Source organism: Thalassophryne amazonica, chromosome 9 (genome assembly GCF_902500255.1).
Source record: "Thalassophryne amazonica chromosome 9, fThaAma1.1, whole genome shotgun sequence".
NCBI classification, from domain to species: domain Eukaryota; kingdom Metazoa; phylum Chordata; class Actinopteri; order Batrachoidiformes; family Batrachoididae; genus Thalassophryne; species Thalassophryne amazonica.
The window spans coordinates 75,344,682-75,363,248 of NC_047111.1; the positions used below are offsets into that span (position 1 = coordinate 75,344,682).

At 43.0% G+C, this 18,567-nt stretch overlaps 1 protein-coding gene across 1 annotated transcript; it reads right to left on the bottom strand.

Moving 5' to 3' along the window:
• Positions 1 to 12,806: 12,806 nt before the first annotated feature.
• LOC117517412 (alpha-crystallin B chain-like) lies at positions 12,807 to 15,275 on the bottom strand. Its single transcript, XM_034178417.1, has 3 exons — positions 14,982 to 15,275; positions 13,251 to 13,373; positions 12,807 to 13,162 (listed from the first exon to the last, which is right to left on the bottom strand). Exons 1-3 carry the CDS (start codon positions 15,159 to 15,161, stop codon positions 12,971 to 12,973), a joined length of 495 nt encoding a protein of 164 aa, XP_034034308.1. The 5' UTR covers positions 15,162 to 15,275; the 3' UTR covers positions 12,807 to 12,970.
• Positions 15,276 to 18,567: the final 3,292 nt, after the last annotated feature.

The window sequence follows — 18,567 nt, forward strand, 5'->3', positions numbered from 1 at the left end:
ACACACCTCCCCCAGCTCCTCTGGGGGAACCTCAAGGTGTTCCCAAGCCAGCTGCGAGACGTAGTCCCTCCAGCGTGTCCTGGGTCTTCCCCATGGCCTCCTCCCAATGGGACGTGCCCGGAACACCTCTCCAGTGAGGCGTCCAGGGGGCATCCAAAAAAAATGCCCGACCGCATCACTGCAAATGCTGCACCGATCCATCTGTCGATCTCACGCTCCATCCGCCCCTCTCTCGTGAACAAGACCTCAAGATACTTAAACTCCTCCACTTGAGGCAGGACACTCCACCGACCTGAAGAGGGCAAAGCACCTTTTTCCGGTCGAGAATTATGGACTCAGATTTGGAGGTGCTGATTTTCATCCCGGACGCTTCACACTCGGCTGCAAACTGCTCCAGTGCACGCTGAAGGTCCTGATTTGACGAAACCAACAGAACCACATCGTCCACAAACAGCAGAGACGAGATTCTGTGGTTCCCAAACCAGACCCCCGCTACATCCTGACTGCGCCTAGAAATTCTGTCCATAAAGGTAATGAACAGAACCGGTGACAAAGGGCAGCCCTGGCGGAGGCCAACGTGCACTGGAAACAGGCTTGACTTACTACCGGCAATGCGAACCAAGCTCCTGTTGCAGTCATACAGGGACCGGATAGCCCTTAACAAAGGACCCCGGACCCCGGTCTCCTGGAGCACCCCCCACAGGGCGCCTCGAGGGACACGGTCGAGCACCTTCTCCAGATCCACAAAACACATGTGGACTGGGTTGTCGAACTCCCATGAACCCTTGAGCACCCAATGGAGGGTGTAGAGCTGGTCCAGTGTGCCGCGGACGAAAACCACACTGCTCCTCCTGAATCCAAGGTTCGACTATCAGTCGAATTCTCCTCTCCAGTACTCTGGAATAGACCTTACTGGGGAGGCTGAGGAGTGTGATCCCCCTGTAGTTGGAAGACACCCTCCGGTCCCCCTTCTTAAACAGAGGGACCACCACCCCGGTCTGCCAATCCAGAGGCATTGTCGCCGACCTCCACACGATGTTGCAGAGACGTGTCAACCAAGACAGTCCAACAACATCCAGAGACTTAAGGTACTCCGAATGGATTTCATCCATCCCAGGAGCCTTGCCACCAAGGAGCTTTCTGACCACCTTGGTGACTTCAGCCTGCGTGATGGATGAGTCCGCCTCTGAGTCCCCAGTCTCTGCTTCCTCTTTGGTAGACGTGATGATGGGATTGACGTGAACTTCATTTTACAAGTCAAATCTGAGAGCATGCGTTGGTGCTGTGCTTCCCTGCATCCATGACACCACAGAACCACCTTGGGTTCTGGATGGCAACCACCCAGCCAGTCAAGCGGTCCACCCCCACATCTCTATAATTGTCATCTATCTGCTGCAGCCAGGTGAAGCGTGGGCATCCTCATGGTCTTCTCCAGCCACTGGGGTTACAGTGCAGATGATACACCTCATCTTTGTCTCCCGACTGGTTTGATACAGAGCCATTCCAGCTGTGTCCAGTGATCCTCTGAAGAGACCTAGTACCAAACACATCCACTGTCTTAGGTGACTGGTTAGTGCCCAGTCTCACAACAATACATTAGGGCAATTAGTACCAGGCCCCTAAGACTTGCACCTTTGTTCTCCTGCCAGACAATTCTGTCCAGCATGTTCATGAACCCATAAGCTCTTCCCAGGCATTTCTTGATCTCAAAGGCCAAGGACCCAGAAACATGAAAGTCACTGCCGGGATAAATTAATCTCTCTACAACTTCAACACTTTCACCACATACAGATACATTTCTGATGGCTGAGTCCAGGAAGATATTAACAGACTGGATCTTAGTCTTGATCCAGGACAATCATAAATCCAGACATGTCGATTCCTCAGCTTCTCAAGTGGTGCAGTCAGAGGATTACAAGAGAAGATGGCCCGGTATGAACTCGGCCCCAGGTGTGAACTTAGCCTGAGCCTCTCTTGGACCAGGGGAGAAGTCGGTGATGAGGAGAACAATGTTGATTAAAGTTCATCATTCCTTGCATTCTATCACCACCCGTTAACTGCCAGTCCACAATTAACAAACTTTGTCAGTATCATAGTGGAAATAAATATTTTACATATGTATGCCAGATTAGCCAATCAGCCTGACCTAATTGTTGTGGAAAAATACTGCATCAAAAGACTGATCTACCAGAGGGCATGTACAAGTAAATTAAAATTCAGTAGATGGATACACAAGAACACTGGCTAATAGCTAATATCTAGAGCTCTATAAAAATAGCTTTCCACAACACAATATATATGTACACAATCAGGGTGAATATCTCATGGATGAAGGCTAGCACATGCAAGAATTCATATATTTGGGAGAACCCTGCAAGATGTGTATTCTGTGAACTTCTAAACAAAGAGAATATAAGTGAATATATATTTAAAATGTTACTCAGCGATAGCACAGAAATCAGGATACAACAGGTGTAATGACCAAGGTTCACACCTGGGCTGTTCTCCAAGATCCGAGATCTCTTGTTAGCAATCAGAGTATCCAATGATTCTGCAGCGATCACATCATCATCCACAAAGTCCAGGTCAGTAAACATTAATTCGCAAACAAAAACACTTAAGTCACTGGTTTCCACAGCCTTACCCATTACACAGTCCATGCAAGCATCGATCAGTGTCTGAGACAGGGCACATCCATCCGGATCACAAGTTTTCACTGGGAAAAGCTCCGCTCTGTACAGCACTCATCTGTCAGCTGGCTATGATAAATGGTGAATGGACTACATTTTATATAGCGCTTTTCCATCTGCATCAGATGCTCAAAGCGCTTTACACTTCAATGCCTCACATTCATCCCAATGTCAGGCTGCTGGCATGCAAGGCGCCCACTACACACCGGGAGTAACTAGGGGATTAAGGACCTTGCCCAAGGGCCCATAGTGACTTTCTGGTCATGCTGGGAATTAAACCAAGGATCCTCTGGTCTCAATCCCAACACTTAACCACTAGACTAGACCATCACCTCCCCAGCAACTCCTTGGGGGTCCCACAAATCCTCAGGGTGTCCCAGAGAGCAGTTGTTATTTAAACTAGTTTTCCTCATTCAAGTTTCACTTTTTAGCGTTCCCAGATTCCCAAATCATGTTCAACCAAAGGCATTCTGTGTCTGTGGATTTCCAAATGTATTTTAGACAAGGACTTTTAATAATAGTCATTTCTTTTGGATTTTCTCTTTTTGCTTTGATATTGAACCACATGCTGATGTGGCACAGGTTTTGTACTGGATGCACTGCCTCACACAACTCTACATGTAGTACATGGACAATGGGGCAAGGATAGTCTTGAACCAGGAACCTTCTGTTTGCAAAACAAATGAGACTACCTGTTTGCTCCACCACTATCCTTTCATTATAAATGTTGTTGTCAGTTTGGCTGCTCCCAGTATTGTTTGGGGTCACCACAGTGGATACAGCCACATCTGCATTGGTATTTGGCACAAGTTTTAAGCCAGATGCCCTTCCTGACGCAACTCCAGTTTCACCCTGAGAAACACGCACAGCCGCTGGTGTTCTGAAGAGGTCTCCTGACCAAATACTAACCAGATCCTGCACTGCTTAGCTTCTGAGATCTGACAGGATCAGGCCGACACAGAGCATACATGTTGTAAATATATACAAATTATTAATTGTGTTATGCAGTATTTGTATAACTCAGCCACATGGGGTGTGCAGCCAGTACATTCTGAGTGCCAGTCCCAAGCCCAGATAAATGAGGAGGGTTCCATCAGGAAGGGCATCCGGCGTAAAACAAGCCAACCCAACTATGCAGACTAAGAATCGAATTTCCATACCGGATTGGTCGCGACCCGGGTTCACAACATCCGACACCGGTGCTGTTGCCACAGGGTGCCGGTGGAAATTGGGCTACTGCTGGGCGAAGACGAGGAAGAAGAGGAGGAGAACGTTTCCACAAACAGCGGGAGAAGAAGAAAACTAGAAGGGTGGAAATGAGAGTGGGGACTTTGAATGTTGGTAGTATGACTGGTAAAGGGAGAGAGCTGGCTGATATGATGGAGAGGAGAAAGGTAGACATATTGTGTGTGCAAGAGACCAAGTGGAAGGGAAGTAACAGCAGGAGCATCGGTGGTGGGTACAAGTTGTTGTATCATGGTGAGGACAGGAACAGAAATGGTGTTGGGGTCATTTTAAAGGAAGAGTATGTTAAAAGTGTGTTGGAGGTTAAGCGAGTGTCTGACAGGGTGATGAGTGTGAAGTTGGAAATTGAAGGGGTGATGATGAATATCATCAGTGCATATGCCCCACAGATAGGTTGTGAGATGAAGGAGAAAGAAGATTTCTGGAGTGTGTTAGATGAGGTGGTGGAGAGTGTGCCCAAGCATGAAAGAGTGGTGATAGGAGCGGACTTCAATGGCGATGTTGGTGAAGGGAACAGAGGTGATGAGGAAGTAATGGGTAGATATGGTATCAAGGATAGGAATGGGGAAGGACAGATGGTAGTTGATTTTGCAAAAAGGATGGAAATGGCTGTGGTGAATACCTACTTTAAGAAAAGGGATGAGCACAGGGTAACATATAAGAGTGGAGAAAGGTGCACACAGGTGGACTAGATTCTTTATAGGAGATGCAAGCTAAAGAAAATCAGAGACTGTAAGGTGGTGGCAGGAGAGAGTGGTTGTTTGTAGGATGAATTTAGAGGTGAAGAAGAAGAGAGTGAGAGCTCAACAAAGGATCAGATGGTGGAAGCTGAAGGAGGAAGACTTGTGTGAAATTTAGCGAGCAGGTGAGAGAAGCACTGGTTGGAGGGGAAGCAATTTTGGACAACTGGAAAAGTACTGCAGATGTGGTGAGGGAGACAGCTAGGACAGTACTGGGTGTGACATCTGGACAGTGGAAGGAAGACAAGGAGACTTGGTGGTGGAATGAAGAGGTCCAGGAAAGCATAAGGAGAAAGAGGTTGGCGAAAAAGTTTTGGGATAGTCATAGAGATGAAGAAAGTAGATGGGAGTACAAGGAGATGCGGTGTAAGGCGAAAAAAGAAGTGGCAAAAGTGAAGGAAAAGGCATATTGCGAGCTGTACAAGAAGTTGAATAGTAAGGAAGGAGAAAAGGACTTGTACCGATTGGCCAGACAAAGGGACAGAGCTGGAAAGGATGTGCAGCAGGTTAGGGTGGTAAAAGATGCACATGGTAATGTGCTGACAAGTGAGGAGTGTGTGCTGAGAAGGTGGAGGGAATATTTTGAACAGCTGATGAATAAAGAAAATGAGCAAGAGTAAAGGCTGGATGATGTGGTGAGAGTAAATCAGGAAGTACAAGAGATTAGTAAGGAAAAAGTGAGGGCTGCTATGAAGAGGATGAAGAGTGGAAAGGCAGTTGGTCCAGATGACATTCCAGTGGAGGCATGGAAATGTCTAGGAGAGATGGCAGTAGAGTTTAATAAAATGTTGTTTAATAAAAAAAATTTTGTTTAATAAAATCTTGGAAAGTGAGAGGATGCCTGAGGAGCGGAGACGAAGTGTGCTGGTTCCTATTTTCAAGAACAAGGGTGATGTGCAGAGCTGCACTAACAGCCACAGCATGAAGTTATGGGAAAGAGTAGTAGAAGCTAGGCTTAGAAAACAGGTGTAGATCTGTGAGCAGCAATATGGTTTCATGCCGAGAAAGAGCACTACAGATGCAATGTTTGCTCTGAGAATACTGTTGGAGAAGTACAGAGAAGGCCAGAAAGAGTTACATTGTGTGTTTGTGGACTTAGAAAAAGCTTATGATAAAATCTGGCCAATTTTCTTAAATCCTCCAAACCGTGACTATCCAGGGTTGGGACCAGGAAGCAGAGTTGTAGTCTTACACACCTCTCTGCAGCTTCTCTCCCCCTGCCACCCCCTCATTACCCCATCCCTGTAGAGACGGTGCCTGCTCCCAGACCACCAATAACCAGCAAAAATCTATTTAAGCATAAAAATTCAAAAATAAAAAATAATATAGCACCTTCAACACCACAGACTAAAACAGTTAAATGTGGTCTATTAAACATTAGATCTCTCTCTTCTAAGTCCCTGTTAGTAAATGATATAATAATTGATCAACATATTGATTTATTCTGCCTTACAGAAACCTGGTTACGGCAGGATGAATATGTTAGTTTAAATGAGTCTGTTGTGTGGGCCGCCAGAAGAGGAGGTACTGCTGGCCCACCACCAGAGGGCGCCCTGCCTGAAGTGCGGGCTTCAGGCACGAGAGGGCGCTGCCGCCACGGATACAGCCGAGGGTGACAGCTGTCACTCATTATCTCTTGACAGCTGTCACCCATCTACTCTTCATCATCTCACTCCATAAAGACCAGACGTCATCTCCACCTCGTTGCCGAGATATCGTACTTCTATGGAGGTAACTTCTCTGCCTGTATTAATTGATTCCAAGAGCTATTGTGTTGCAGCTGTCAACCAGAGGACCGGCGTGGGTCGCGACTGTTTCGTCCTACGTCCCGTCAGATAAGTGGTTAAACAGACGCTGCACGAGTGTGTGTTAGAGGTGGAGGTGGCATTCCCACCGTTGTTGTTACGGGGTGTACACACACCCACACTTGACTGTCTTTGTTCTTCGCCAGCAGTACCAGATCCGACAGTCGGGGACGGTGATCACCTGGGAATTCGGGACTTGGCGGCTCCAGTATTCACCAGGTTCGGTGGCGGCGGAAATCGTGTGGTTCCGGCTCTTCTCAGGACAGACGTCTTCTATCCTCGAGCCTGCCCACACGTCACCTTTGTGGATTGACTGTTATCAGATTCTGAGATTGTCTGTGTATTCGTTGTGCACCTTCACAACATTAAATTGTTACTTTTTTGGCTCATCTATTGACCGTTCATTTGCGCCCCCTGTTGTGGGTCCGTGTCACTACACTTTCACAACAGAGTCAACACCCCCGAGTCACACTAACTGTCAGAACGCTCGTAGCACGGGCTGAGGCGGAGGATTAGCAGCAATCTTCCACTCCAGCTTATTAATTAATCAAAAACCCAGACAGAGCTTTAATTCATTTGAAAGCTTGACTCTTAGTCTTGTCCATCCAAATTGGAAGTCCCAAAAAACAGTTTTATTTGTTATCTATCATCCACCTGGTCGTTACTGTGAGTTTCTCTGTGAATTTTCAGACCTTTTGTCTGACTTAGTGCTTAGCTCAGATAAGATAATTATAGTGGGCGATTTTAACATCCACACAGATGCTGAGAATGACAGCCTCAACACTGCATTTAATCTATTGTTAGACTCGATTGACTTTGCTCAAAATGTAAATGAGTCCACCCACCACTTTAATCATACCTTAGATCTTGTTCTGACTTATGGTATGGAAATTGAAGACTTAACAGTATTCCCTGAAAACCCCCTTCTGTCTGATCATTTCTTAATAACATTTACATTTACTCTGATGGACTACCCAGCAGTGGGGAATAAGTTTCATTACAGTAGAAGTCTTTCAGAAAGCGCTGTAACTAGGTTTAAGGATATGATTCCTTCTTTATGTTCTCCAATGCCATATACCAACACAGGGCAGAGCAGCTACCTAAACTCTGTGAGTGAGATAGATTATATCGTCAATAGTTTTATATCCTCTTTGAGGACAACTTTGGATGCTGTAACTCCTCTGAAAAAGAGAGCCTTAAGTCAGCAGTGCCTGACTAGAGTTATTTTCATTAGTTACTTCCTCCAAACCATCAACATGTCTATTAGACCCCATTCCTACCAGGCTGCTCAAGGAAGCCCTACCATTAATTAATGCTTCAGTCTTAAATATGATCAATCTATCTTTATTAGTTGGCTATGTACCACAGGCTTTTAAGGTGGCAGTAATTAAACCATTACTTAAAAAGCCATCACTTGACCCAGCTATCTTAGCTAATTATAGGCCAATCTCCAACCTTCCTTTTCTCTCAAAAATTCTTGAAAGGGTAGTTGTAAAACGGCTAACTGATCATCTGCAGAGGAATGGTCTATTTGAAGAGTTTCAGTCAGGGTTTAGAATTCATCATAGTACAGAAACAGCATTAGTGAAGGTTACAAATGATCTTCAAATGGCCTCAGACAGTGGACTCATCTCTGCTTGTTCTGTTAGACCTCAGTGCTGCTTTTGATACTGTTGACCATAAAATTTTATTACAGAGATTAGAGCATGCTATAGGTATTAAAGGCACTGCGCTGGAGTGGTTTGAATCATATTTATCTAATAGATTACAATTTGTTCATGTAAATGGGGAATCTTCTTCACAGACTAAGGTTAATTATGGAGTTCCACAAGGTTCTGTGCTAGGACCAATTTTATTCACTTTATACATGCTTCCCTTAGGCAGTATTATTAGACAGCATTGCTTAAATTTTCATTGTTACGCAGATGATACCCAGCTTTATCTATCCATGAAGCCAGAGGACACACACCAATTAGCTAAACTGCAGGATTGTCTTACAGACATAAAGACATGGATGACCTCTAATTTCCTGCTTTTAAACTCAGATAAAACTGAAGTTATTGTACTTGGCCCCACAAATCTTAGAAACATGGTGTCTAACCAGATCCTTACTCTGGATGGCATTACCCTGACCTCTAGTAATACTGTGAGAAATCTTGGAGTCATTTTTGATCAGGATATGTCATTCAATGCGCATATTAAACAAATATGTAGGACTGCTTTTTTGCATTTGCGCAATATCTCTAAAATTAGAAAGGTCTTGTCTCAGAGTGATGCTGAAAAACTAAATCATGCATTTATTTCCTCTAGGATGGACTATTGTAATTCATTATTATCAGGTTGTCCTAAAAGTTCCCTGAAAAGCCTTCAGTTAATTCAAAATGCTGCAGCTAGAGTACTGACAGGGACTAGAAGGAGAGAGCATATTTCACCCATATTGGCTTCTCTTCATTGGCTTCCTGTTAATTCTAGAATAGAATTTAAAATTCTTCTTCTTACTTAAAAGGTTTTGAATAATCAGGTCCCATCTTATCTTAGGGACCTCATAGTACCATATCACCCCAATAGAGCACTTCGCTCTCAGACTGCAGGCTTACTTGTAGTTCCTAGGGTTTGTAAGAGTAGAATGGGAAGCAGAGCCTTCAGCTTTCAGGCTCCTCTCCTCTGGAACCAGCTCCCAATTCGGATCAGGGAGACAGACACCCTCTCTACTTTTAAGATTAGGCTTAAAACTTTCCTTTTTGCTAAAGCTTATAGTTAGGGCTGGATCAGGTGACCCTGAACCATCCTTTAGTTATGCTGCTATAGACTTAGACTGCTGGGGGGGTTCCCTTGATGCACTGTGTTTCTTTCTCTTTTTGCTCTGTATGCACCACTCTGCATTTAATCATTAGTGATTGATCTCTGCTTCCCTCCACAGCATGTCTTTTTCCTGATTCTCTCCCTCAGCCCCAACCAGTCCCAGCAGAAGACTGCCCCTCCCTGAGCCTGGTTCTGCTGGAGGTTTCTTCCTGTTAAAAGGGAGTTTTTCCTTCCCACTGTCGCCAAGTGCTTGCTCACAGGGGGTCGTTTTTACCGTTGGGGTTTTTCCGTAATTATTGTATGGCTTTGCCTTACAATATAAAGCGCCTTGGGGCAACTGTTTGTTGTGATTTAATATATAAATAAAATTGATTTGATTTGATGACAGGGTGCCAAGAGAAGAGTTGTGGCATTGTATGAGGAAGTCTGGAGTGGCAGAGAAGTATGTTAGGGTAGTGCAGGACATGTACAAGAATAGTGTGACAGCGGTGAGATGCGCAGTCGGAATGACAGACTCATTCAAGGTGGAGGTGGGATTACACCAAGGATCAGCTCTGAGTCCTTTCTTGTTTGCAGTGGTTATGGACAGGTTGATGGATGAGATCAGACAGGAGTCCCCATGGACTATGATGTTTGCAGATGACATTGTGATCTGTAGTGACAGTAGAGAGCAAGTTGAGTCTAGTCTGGAGAGGTGAAGATATGCTTTGGAGAGAAGGGGAATGAAAGTCAGTAGAAGCAAGACTGAGTACATGTGTGTGAATGGGAGGGAGCCCAGTGGAATAGTGCGGTTACAAAGAGTAGAAGTGGTAAAAGTAGATGAGTTTAAGAGTGAAGGGGAAAGTTTACAAGACAGTAGTGAGACCAGCTATGTTGTACGGCTTAGAGATGGTGGCACTAACAAAAAGACAGGAAGCAGAGCTGGAGGTGGCAGAGCTGAAGATGTTGAGATTCTCTTTGGGAGTAACAAGAATGGACAAGATTAGGAATGAACATATCAGAAGGACAGCTCAGGTGGGACGGTTTGGAGACAAAATCAGAGAGGCGCGATTGAGATGGTTTGGACATGTGCAGAGGAGGGACCTAGGGTATATAGGGAGAAGGATGCTGAGGATGGAGCCACCAGGCAGGAGGAGAAGAGGGAGGCCAAAGAGGAGGTTTATGGATGTGGTGAAGGAGGACATGCAGGTGGTTTGTGTGACAGAGGAAGATACAGAGGACAGGGTGAGATGGAAACGATTGATCTGCTGTGGCGACCCCTAACGGGAACAGCCGAAAGACAAAGAAGAGTTATGCAGTATTTGTATGCTTATTCAACACATTCTCACCAGGCATTTCATATGATAAATTAAGCTTTGCGGATATTTCTTGGAATTTTTATATGCATGCACAACACATGTTCTGCATTTAATGTTCAGAAACATGCACTGGAGTCTCGGTTAGGGTTAGAACAACAATAACATTAAGTATAAGACAAATTTCCTTCTATCCACCACACTCTGAATTGAAAATCTGCCACTTCTTTTCTGTGATGTCCTCACTGTCTGCCAGGTGAAGAACAAACGTGGAATATGTGTGAAATTTTGTACATTACTTTTCATGTTTTTTTACTATGAATTTTACTTGAGGATAACCTGACTTATTTTTTAAAATGTTTCACGCACCCTTTGTTGAGAAACACTGCTATTACTTGTCTTTTGATTTCAACTACAACTAAAATCAGTGTTCATGATTTACACTCTTAGATGTATAATTGTGTGAGGAAGACGTCTGGCATGAAAAATGGGGGCTCAGTAATTTTATGTTTAAATATTATTGTATTTATTATTTTGTTAAGCAGTTATTATGACATGGGGATGTTAACAATAAGATGTGACAGAGGTACAATCATGGGATCGACATCCACATATCCACATAGATTTCTATGAAACACTGACACTTTCCTTTGCACTTCAGACTACAGTCTCTAGCGGGAAGGACCCCTTTGTCAAACATTAATTCCTCTTCTGTTCCATTCACTTTTCATTGATGACCATTTCACCTCTCTTTCTCTGTTTGTCTTTCACCAAAGCACACCTGATCCCAAGTCCTTTGGTATTAATTGTTTTGGTAAATAAATTCAAATAACTGTATATGTCTTTTGATACCCTGCTCCACCTAACACATACAGAAACCAACAGGATACAGGAGACTCAAAGAACAAAGCAATGTAAGCATCTTACATCAGTCTTACTCAGGTAGCATCAAAGATCCCATGACAGGGGATGTGGTCTAGTGGTTAAGCGTTGGGCTTGAGACCAGAGGATCTCTGGCTGAAATCCCACCCTGACCAGAAAATCACTAAGGGCCCTTGGGTAAAGTCCTTAATTCCTTAGTTGCTCCTGTTGTGTAGTGAGCTCCTTGTATGGCAGCACCCTTACATCAGGGTGAATGTGAGGCATTATTGTAAAGTGCTTTGAGCATCTTATGCAGATGGAAAAGCGCTATATAAATGCAGTCCATTTACCAGTTGATTGTATTTCACATCCTCAATGTACCACAGCTCTATTAAACAGCTGGATGACTGCATTCTCTGTGGAAGACACCCACAAAGTCTGTGGGAGAAAAAAAACGATAGAGGCATGTAGCAACTCCTTTCCATTTAAAGCAAGAACAGAAACAGGTTATTTCTTAGATACCTGAAAACATCTTTGGCTTAATCTGCAATCTGCATCGCTTCAGTATCTACTGAAGTTCCATTTCTGTTTTTAACACACCTGGTGGCTTTGATTAGATTTCAGAAAAGCTGAAAAAACTCCTTCAGATTTACTTGCCACAAGCTGCGTTTTACTCAAAAAAAAAGCTGGTTTATGATTAGCAGACAAATACTAAAAATTCTGTCATTACAGATGCAATATCACTTGTCAAAGATGTGTGACTTAAAGCATGTCTCTGAGGTCACACATTATGTGACCTTAAAAGTACAGTGTGTAGGATTTAGTGTCATCTAGTGGCAAGGTTGAACATTACATTATGCCTGTTACCTGTCTCAATTTGATTTCCCTACACGTTTTCGCTTATTTTCCTGACAGGGATTCATTCTCCCTTGCTTTGATAAGCAATATGCATGGGCCTCAGTTTAAAAAAAAGAGAGGGTTCTCAAACTTTGTAGCCTGCAGAAGCAACCAGCAAAAAGTTTGGAGTATGTTTGTCCCCTCTTGGTAACTGTAACAGCATTGCACTGCAACATGGTGGCCTTCATGATGGGGCCTGCTCTCGCGTAGATACAAAAGGCTCATTTCAAGCTCATGAAAAACACACTGAGTCATTATTACAGGTAATTATACACTAATGAGCAGATGCAGCTGAATCTTTCTTACAAAATGCCTCATACACGCTGCAGCTTTAAATTTCCTATTAGCCTTCACTTCATAATGGTGAGTCTTTAAAAAAATAATAACTGAGGTGCACTTTTATATTCTGGTTTTATGAGCAGAACATTATTTTGTGTTTGCAAAGCAGCATTCTCTTGTATATACAGAATAATAGTGATTTAAATGATTTATTAGAAGTCACTCACACTTACAGATTTGCAGACAAGGTGTCAGACAGTAAATGGACTGAATTACTGGTGAAACTCTAACAGTTTAATATATAAACAGACAGCAGTTTGGATTAGTGTCGAAAAAAGGTGTGATAAAGCTCAGCTCTACATTTTCTGTTTTTCTGAACCATCCTCACAGGCAATAGGGATAGTGCGCTCGAGCAAGGTGGATGACCGAGGAGCAGTGATGGTCAGCACACCATCGGATGACAGGCTGGATGTGACATTGGCACTTGACACGCCCGCTGGAAGCCTGTACTTTCTCAGAAACTCCCTTGACACAAAGCCATGGTCATCCTGAAAGAAAATGAATCAGTGTATTACTGAAGTGATATCAAAACAACTGTCACCATTTCCAGAGATCAACTTGTCTCGTCCGTCTAACCTGTTTGTCTTCATGTTTGGCATGTACTGTGATGAACTCGTCACTGACATTGACAGACAACTCTTCAGGGGAGAAATGCTTCACATCCAAATAAATGGCAAAGCGATCCTTTTCCATGTGCATCTGCACAGACAGTACAAGTATTAGGAACAGTATCGACAATATTGCACAACCTGTCACAAAAACACAGAGTTTATTACTGTAATTTCATTGTTAGAGTCGTCACTCTAGCTGTACTGCTGTTAGATTTGGCATCAGAGGACATTCTTCTTACAAATAGTAACAAGTCCTGCATAAGCTGTGAGAGCCAGTGCTGACGGTACTTATCCCCAGATTCATAGCGTGAAGCGGATGAGAGTCTGCAACTCCCCTGGACAGGACACCAGTCTGATGCAGTCTACTTACCCAGGATAGGTTGGCATCCATTATGTATGGGTGGACTGAGACACTTCAGATGAAGTGTCTTGCCCAAGGGGCAGTATGGTGGATTAGTGGTTAGCACTGTTGCCTCACAGCAAGAAGGTTGTGGGATTGATTCCCACCTGGGGCCTTTCTGTGTGGAGTTTTCATGTTCTCCCCGTGTTTGTGTGGGTTTACTCGGGGTCCTCCAGCTTCCTCCCACATCCAAAGACATGCAGGTTAGGTGGATTGAAAACTTCAAATTGAACGAAGGTGTGCGTGTGGGTGTGAATGTGTTTGTCTGTTTATATGTGGCCCTGCGACAGACTGGTGTGAGGGTGTGTGAGGGCCTCACGTCCCATAACTGCTGGGATAAGCTCCAGCCCCCTGTGAACCTTAATTTAAGTAAGCAGGTATAGAAAATAGATGGATGGGTGTGTTGCCCAAGGGCACAGAAGTAGTACGACCGGGAATCCAACCCTGATCTACATATTGGGATCCTAAATCCTTATCCCACTTACCTACCTGCTTCACAGTCTTCTTACAAAAATAAATAAAAATAATGAAATTCACAAATTAAAATAGCATATTTTTCTACATTTTAATGTTCATGCTCTATCAGACGTGTGCTAACTAGTTTTATTACTATTACAAATTTAAAGGGGTCTTTTTTTGTTTTGTTTGTTTTAAACAGTTAAATATGGCAGGTGTTTTATTTAAAGATTTGAAAAGTCTCACAATTCCATGACTGTGAATGTAGAAATGCTCCTGTTATAAGCACATTTAAGGCTGAAACTGTTTTGGACATTTGTGACATATGTAGCAGGAATCCATATTTGGATGCCGGTTCAGTCTGTGAGACACACCCACAGTCTGTGAGGAGGTGCACAGAGATCCAGCCTCTCTGATGGAAGAGGGTGTGTGGCAAAGAGCACCAAGTTGTTTATTAAAGACTAATTTGCTTCTTTTTTTTTTTTTTTTTTTTGGATGGAATTAATCTTCCTTGTTCACCTCAGTGCCCCGGAGGCCCTGGAATTTCTTTTGGTTTCTCCCTTTTGGCTCAGGGTTGCATGATGATTTTACACCACATGTCTATTCCTGGTGCAATGCCACATTAGAGGGACAATGGGCATAGGTGGTCTTTAATTAACAACTTTTTATTTTGAAAGCAAGTGCACTAGCCACTTGTGTCACCAAATGTGCCATACCATAACCCTTTTAATTATTATCAAGTGAGATGTAATATTATTTAAACGCTTATAGTTTCCACTCACTTCTTTGGATTAAACATTACAGATGCACATTATTATAGCAACATGGTGTCATCATTACCTCACTGTGTCCATTGTCAGGCCAGTTGAACCAGCGTGTGAAAGAAGACCGCATCCAGGGTAAGGACCAGGGGAAAGGCCACATCAGTGGCCAATCAGTGAGTGGTTCTGCCAAGGAGAGGTCAGAGAGTCGATGTGGAAAAGCTCGGCGGTACCATGGATACTGGATGGGAATATCCATTATGGGGCAGGCGTGAGTCCGGGTCTGAGGCGCTGACAGTGATAACGCTTGGTCTGAGTTGGGTGCTGCTGTTCTCTCCTGCACCAAATTTATAGTGCTTTCCCTCCCATCATGCTTGTGACTCCCAGTTACATACCCCCCCACTGCAGCCTGATCTTTCTCGAACAATGATGTCAACTGTTTATCCTGACACCATCCTCTTTGTTACATGTGTCAGACTGGGACCATTTCCATCTCTCTCTCTCTCTTCTGTCCATCAGGAGGTGACACTAGTTAGGAATACTGCTGATGCTCCTGTGATTATAAACCAGGAAATGCCCCTGTCTGAGTCTGAGCATGTGAGTTTAGCGGAATAACTGCCAGAGCATTAGCCTGCTGGGCTCTTGGTGCCAGCAGCTTTGCATTTGCGTGTGACTGAATGGGAATTGATGATGTTGTACGGAACAGCATTAGGTGGCACTTTATCCTTGTTATCTTTTTGCTATGAGCTCAATTGAAAAATATGAAGCCTCTTCCAACTCTGCTGCAGTCCCATAACTCTGTCACTCCTTGCACAAGTCATTTCCAAAATAAGAACACTGAAAACATAAAGTCAAATGTTCACAACAGCTCCAGGTTCTCTGGAAGTGAATTAGGAAATAACCCTGTTGTGTCTGATGGTTTGCAGACTTAATGAAGTATTTTACGGTCATAAATTGCGTTTTATTGGCTACACGTCAGTGGAGCCGGTAAAAAGGAGTAAAACGGATATTTGCAACTGTAATCCAGCATTAACATTTGCCAATCATCAGACACAACAGGGTTATTCCCATTCTAATCCAATTCCATTGTTTGCACAGTTTAATTTTTTGTAATTCGGTCAGCGAAGCTTACTGTAGCAACAGCGTCTTCATGCCAGACTGGAAATTCTGTGAGCAGACCCACTGATTTCTCCATTTCGTCAACTGCATTGAGTAATTCTGTATCAGAACCCACATCAATACCTTCGTATGACAGATTAAATTCACTTATTTTGGCATCATCATCACTGCACTAGTTTCTCTTGCTCTCAGATGACAAGCACCACTATTAACATCTGCGTAGCAACGTGGTCAGGGGTGTAACACATCAAATGTGAAGCGGTCAAATATTTTTGCCACCGTCAATATTATATTTTATGGTATGAAATCTCACACGATTAACCAATCAGATTTGCGAAACAAATGTAATTTGATTAGAATGTTATTTACTACCTCTGCTATCTGACTGAAGAATCACCTGACTTTGTGTCTGTGTACCAGATATCTTAGTAATTGATGGAGAGCTATTACTTGGCTGAGTGGAGATAAACTTTTGATGCAGAACTCTTTGCAATTCTTTTTCTATTTCTATAACATTGTAAGATTATGCATTCAAAATTTAGAATTCCAAAATACTATTGTGCAAGCTTAATTAATGAATCTTGTGGCCCCTTCTGTTTATGAATAGTAAACTGTACTGTGCAAAAAATTGAACCATTAAGAAGTGATCTGAGGAGCTAAGAAACTGTTTGGTTTGAATAATTGGTTAGTGAGTGCAATTCTCTAAACAAGGCCAAAAAAAACACAATTAGGAAACCTTCATATCATTATGTATTGTTTAATATATAACACTATTGCACTCATAAGTGTAGCGGCTTGCTCTGCGTTGTGTTTTGACTTGTCCCACTTACTCCCCTCCGGGCAGAAAATCATGATCTCCGGCATGGGAGGCGGACCCTTTGGCCAGCCAGCTAAAACCTGGGCTTTGACCAGAGTGGCCAGAGTATCCTTTGGCTGTTGGGGGAATGAAGCCCATTGACTACTATAGGGGCTTTCCAGGTGACGTCACAGGTCACGTGCAGGGCGGTGCCACGTGCAGCTGAAGATCAAGTATAGCCTGTCATAATACAGTTGGCTGCATAAACAAGCCATCTCAACTCATCTTTCCTCTCTTTGTCACCATTTTTTTTCCCGTTATTACACCATGGGTATAGTTAGAAATAGTAAAATAAAATTTTAAAAAACTGCACCAATAAAACATTACTCATTTCATTATGGAAGCCATGATGGGACCACGAAAAATGTGAGTTTTCTTCCACCATCCCACGGCAGTGTACACAAGATTCAATAAAATTAATGACGGACATTATCACTAAGGGTAGGGTTAGAAATAGTAAAAAAAAAAAAAAGTATCATGAAAATGTTACTCATTTCGTTACGGAAGCCACGACGGGACCACGAGAAAACATGAGCATTGGCTGAGTTTTCTTCCACAATCCCACAACAGCGTACACAAAATTCAATAAAGTTAATGACGAGCATTATCACTAAGGGTAGGGTTAGAAATAATAATAATAGTAATAATAATAATAATAATAATAATAAAAAATGCATCATGAAAATGTTACTTATTTTGCTACGGAAGCCGTGACAGGACCACAATAAAAAGGTAAGAGTCAGCTGAGTTTTCTTTAACAATCTCACAGCAGCATACACAAAATTCAATAAAGTTAATGACGAACATTATCACTAAATACTATTATAAATACGTAAGTCTGCAATTCTCAATTAACTTATTAAGTTCTGAGTGTACTTACACATGCAGTGATAACAATGTTGCTCCAGGTGCAGTCAACAAAGCAAACACACCCGGTGCTGTACACAAGTGCCCAAAACAGCAATGTTCTCCTTGTACCGCTGTATTTCAGCACCAGAAAGATACCTGGTATGTTTGCTTACTCCACAATCAGGTTCAGACATGATGAGTTTATCTCTAAGCTTGTCCCACACTTTGCAGTAAGTATGTTGTTTCTCATGTAAATAATCCTGGAAGCCCTGCGCATGACCAGCAACGTGGCGATGGGGAGTGGCCAGGTCACATGTCTGCAAGGGGTCTATTGTACAGTGACTCCTGCTGACCTCCCTCACATATACAGTAGTGTTCAGAATAATAGTAGTGCTATGTGACTAAAAGATTAATCCAGGTTTTGAGTATATTTCTTATTGTTACATGGGAAACAAGGTACCAGTAGATTCTCACAAATCCAACAAGACCAAGCATTCATGATATGAACACTCTTAAGGCTATGAAATTGGGCTATTAGTAAAAAAAAAAAAGTAGAAAAGGGGGTGTTCACAATAATAGTAGTGTGGCATTCAGTCAGTGAGTTCGTCAATTCTGTGGAACAAACAGGTGTGAATCAGGTGTCCCCTATTTAAGGATGAAGCCAGCACCTGTTGAACATGCTTTTCTCTTTGAAAGCCTGAGGAAAATGGGACGTTCAAGACACTGTTCAGAAGAGCAGCGTAGTTTGATTAAAAAGTTGATTGGAGAGGGGAAAACTTATACACAGGTGCAAAAAATTATAGGCTGTTCATCTACAATGATCTCCAATGCTTTAAAATGG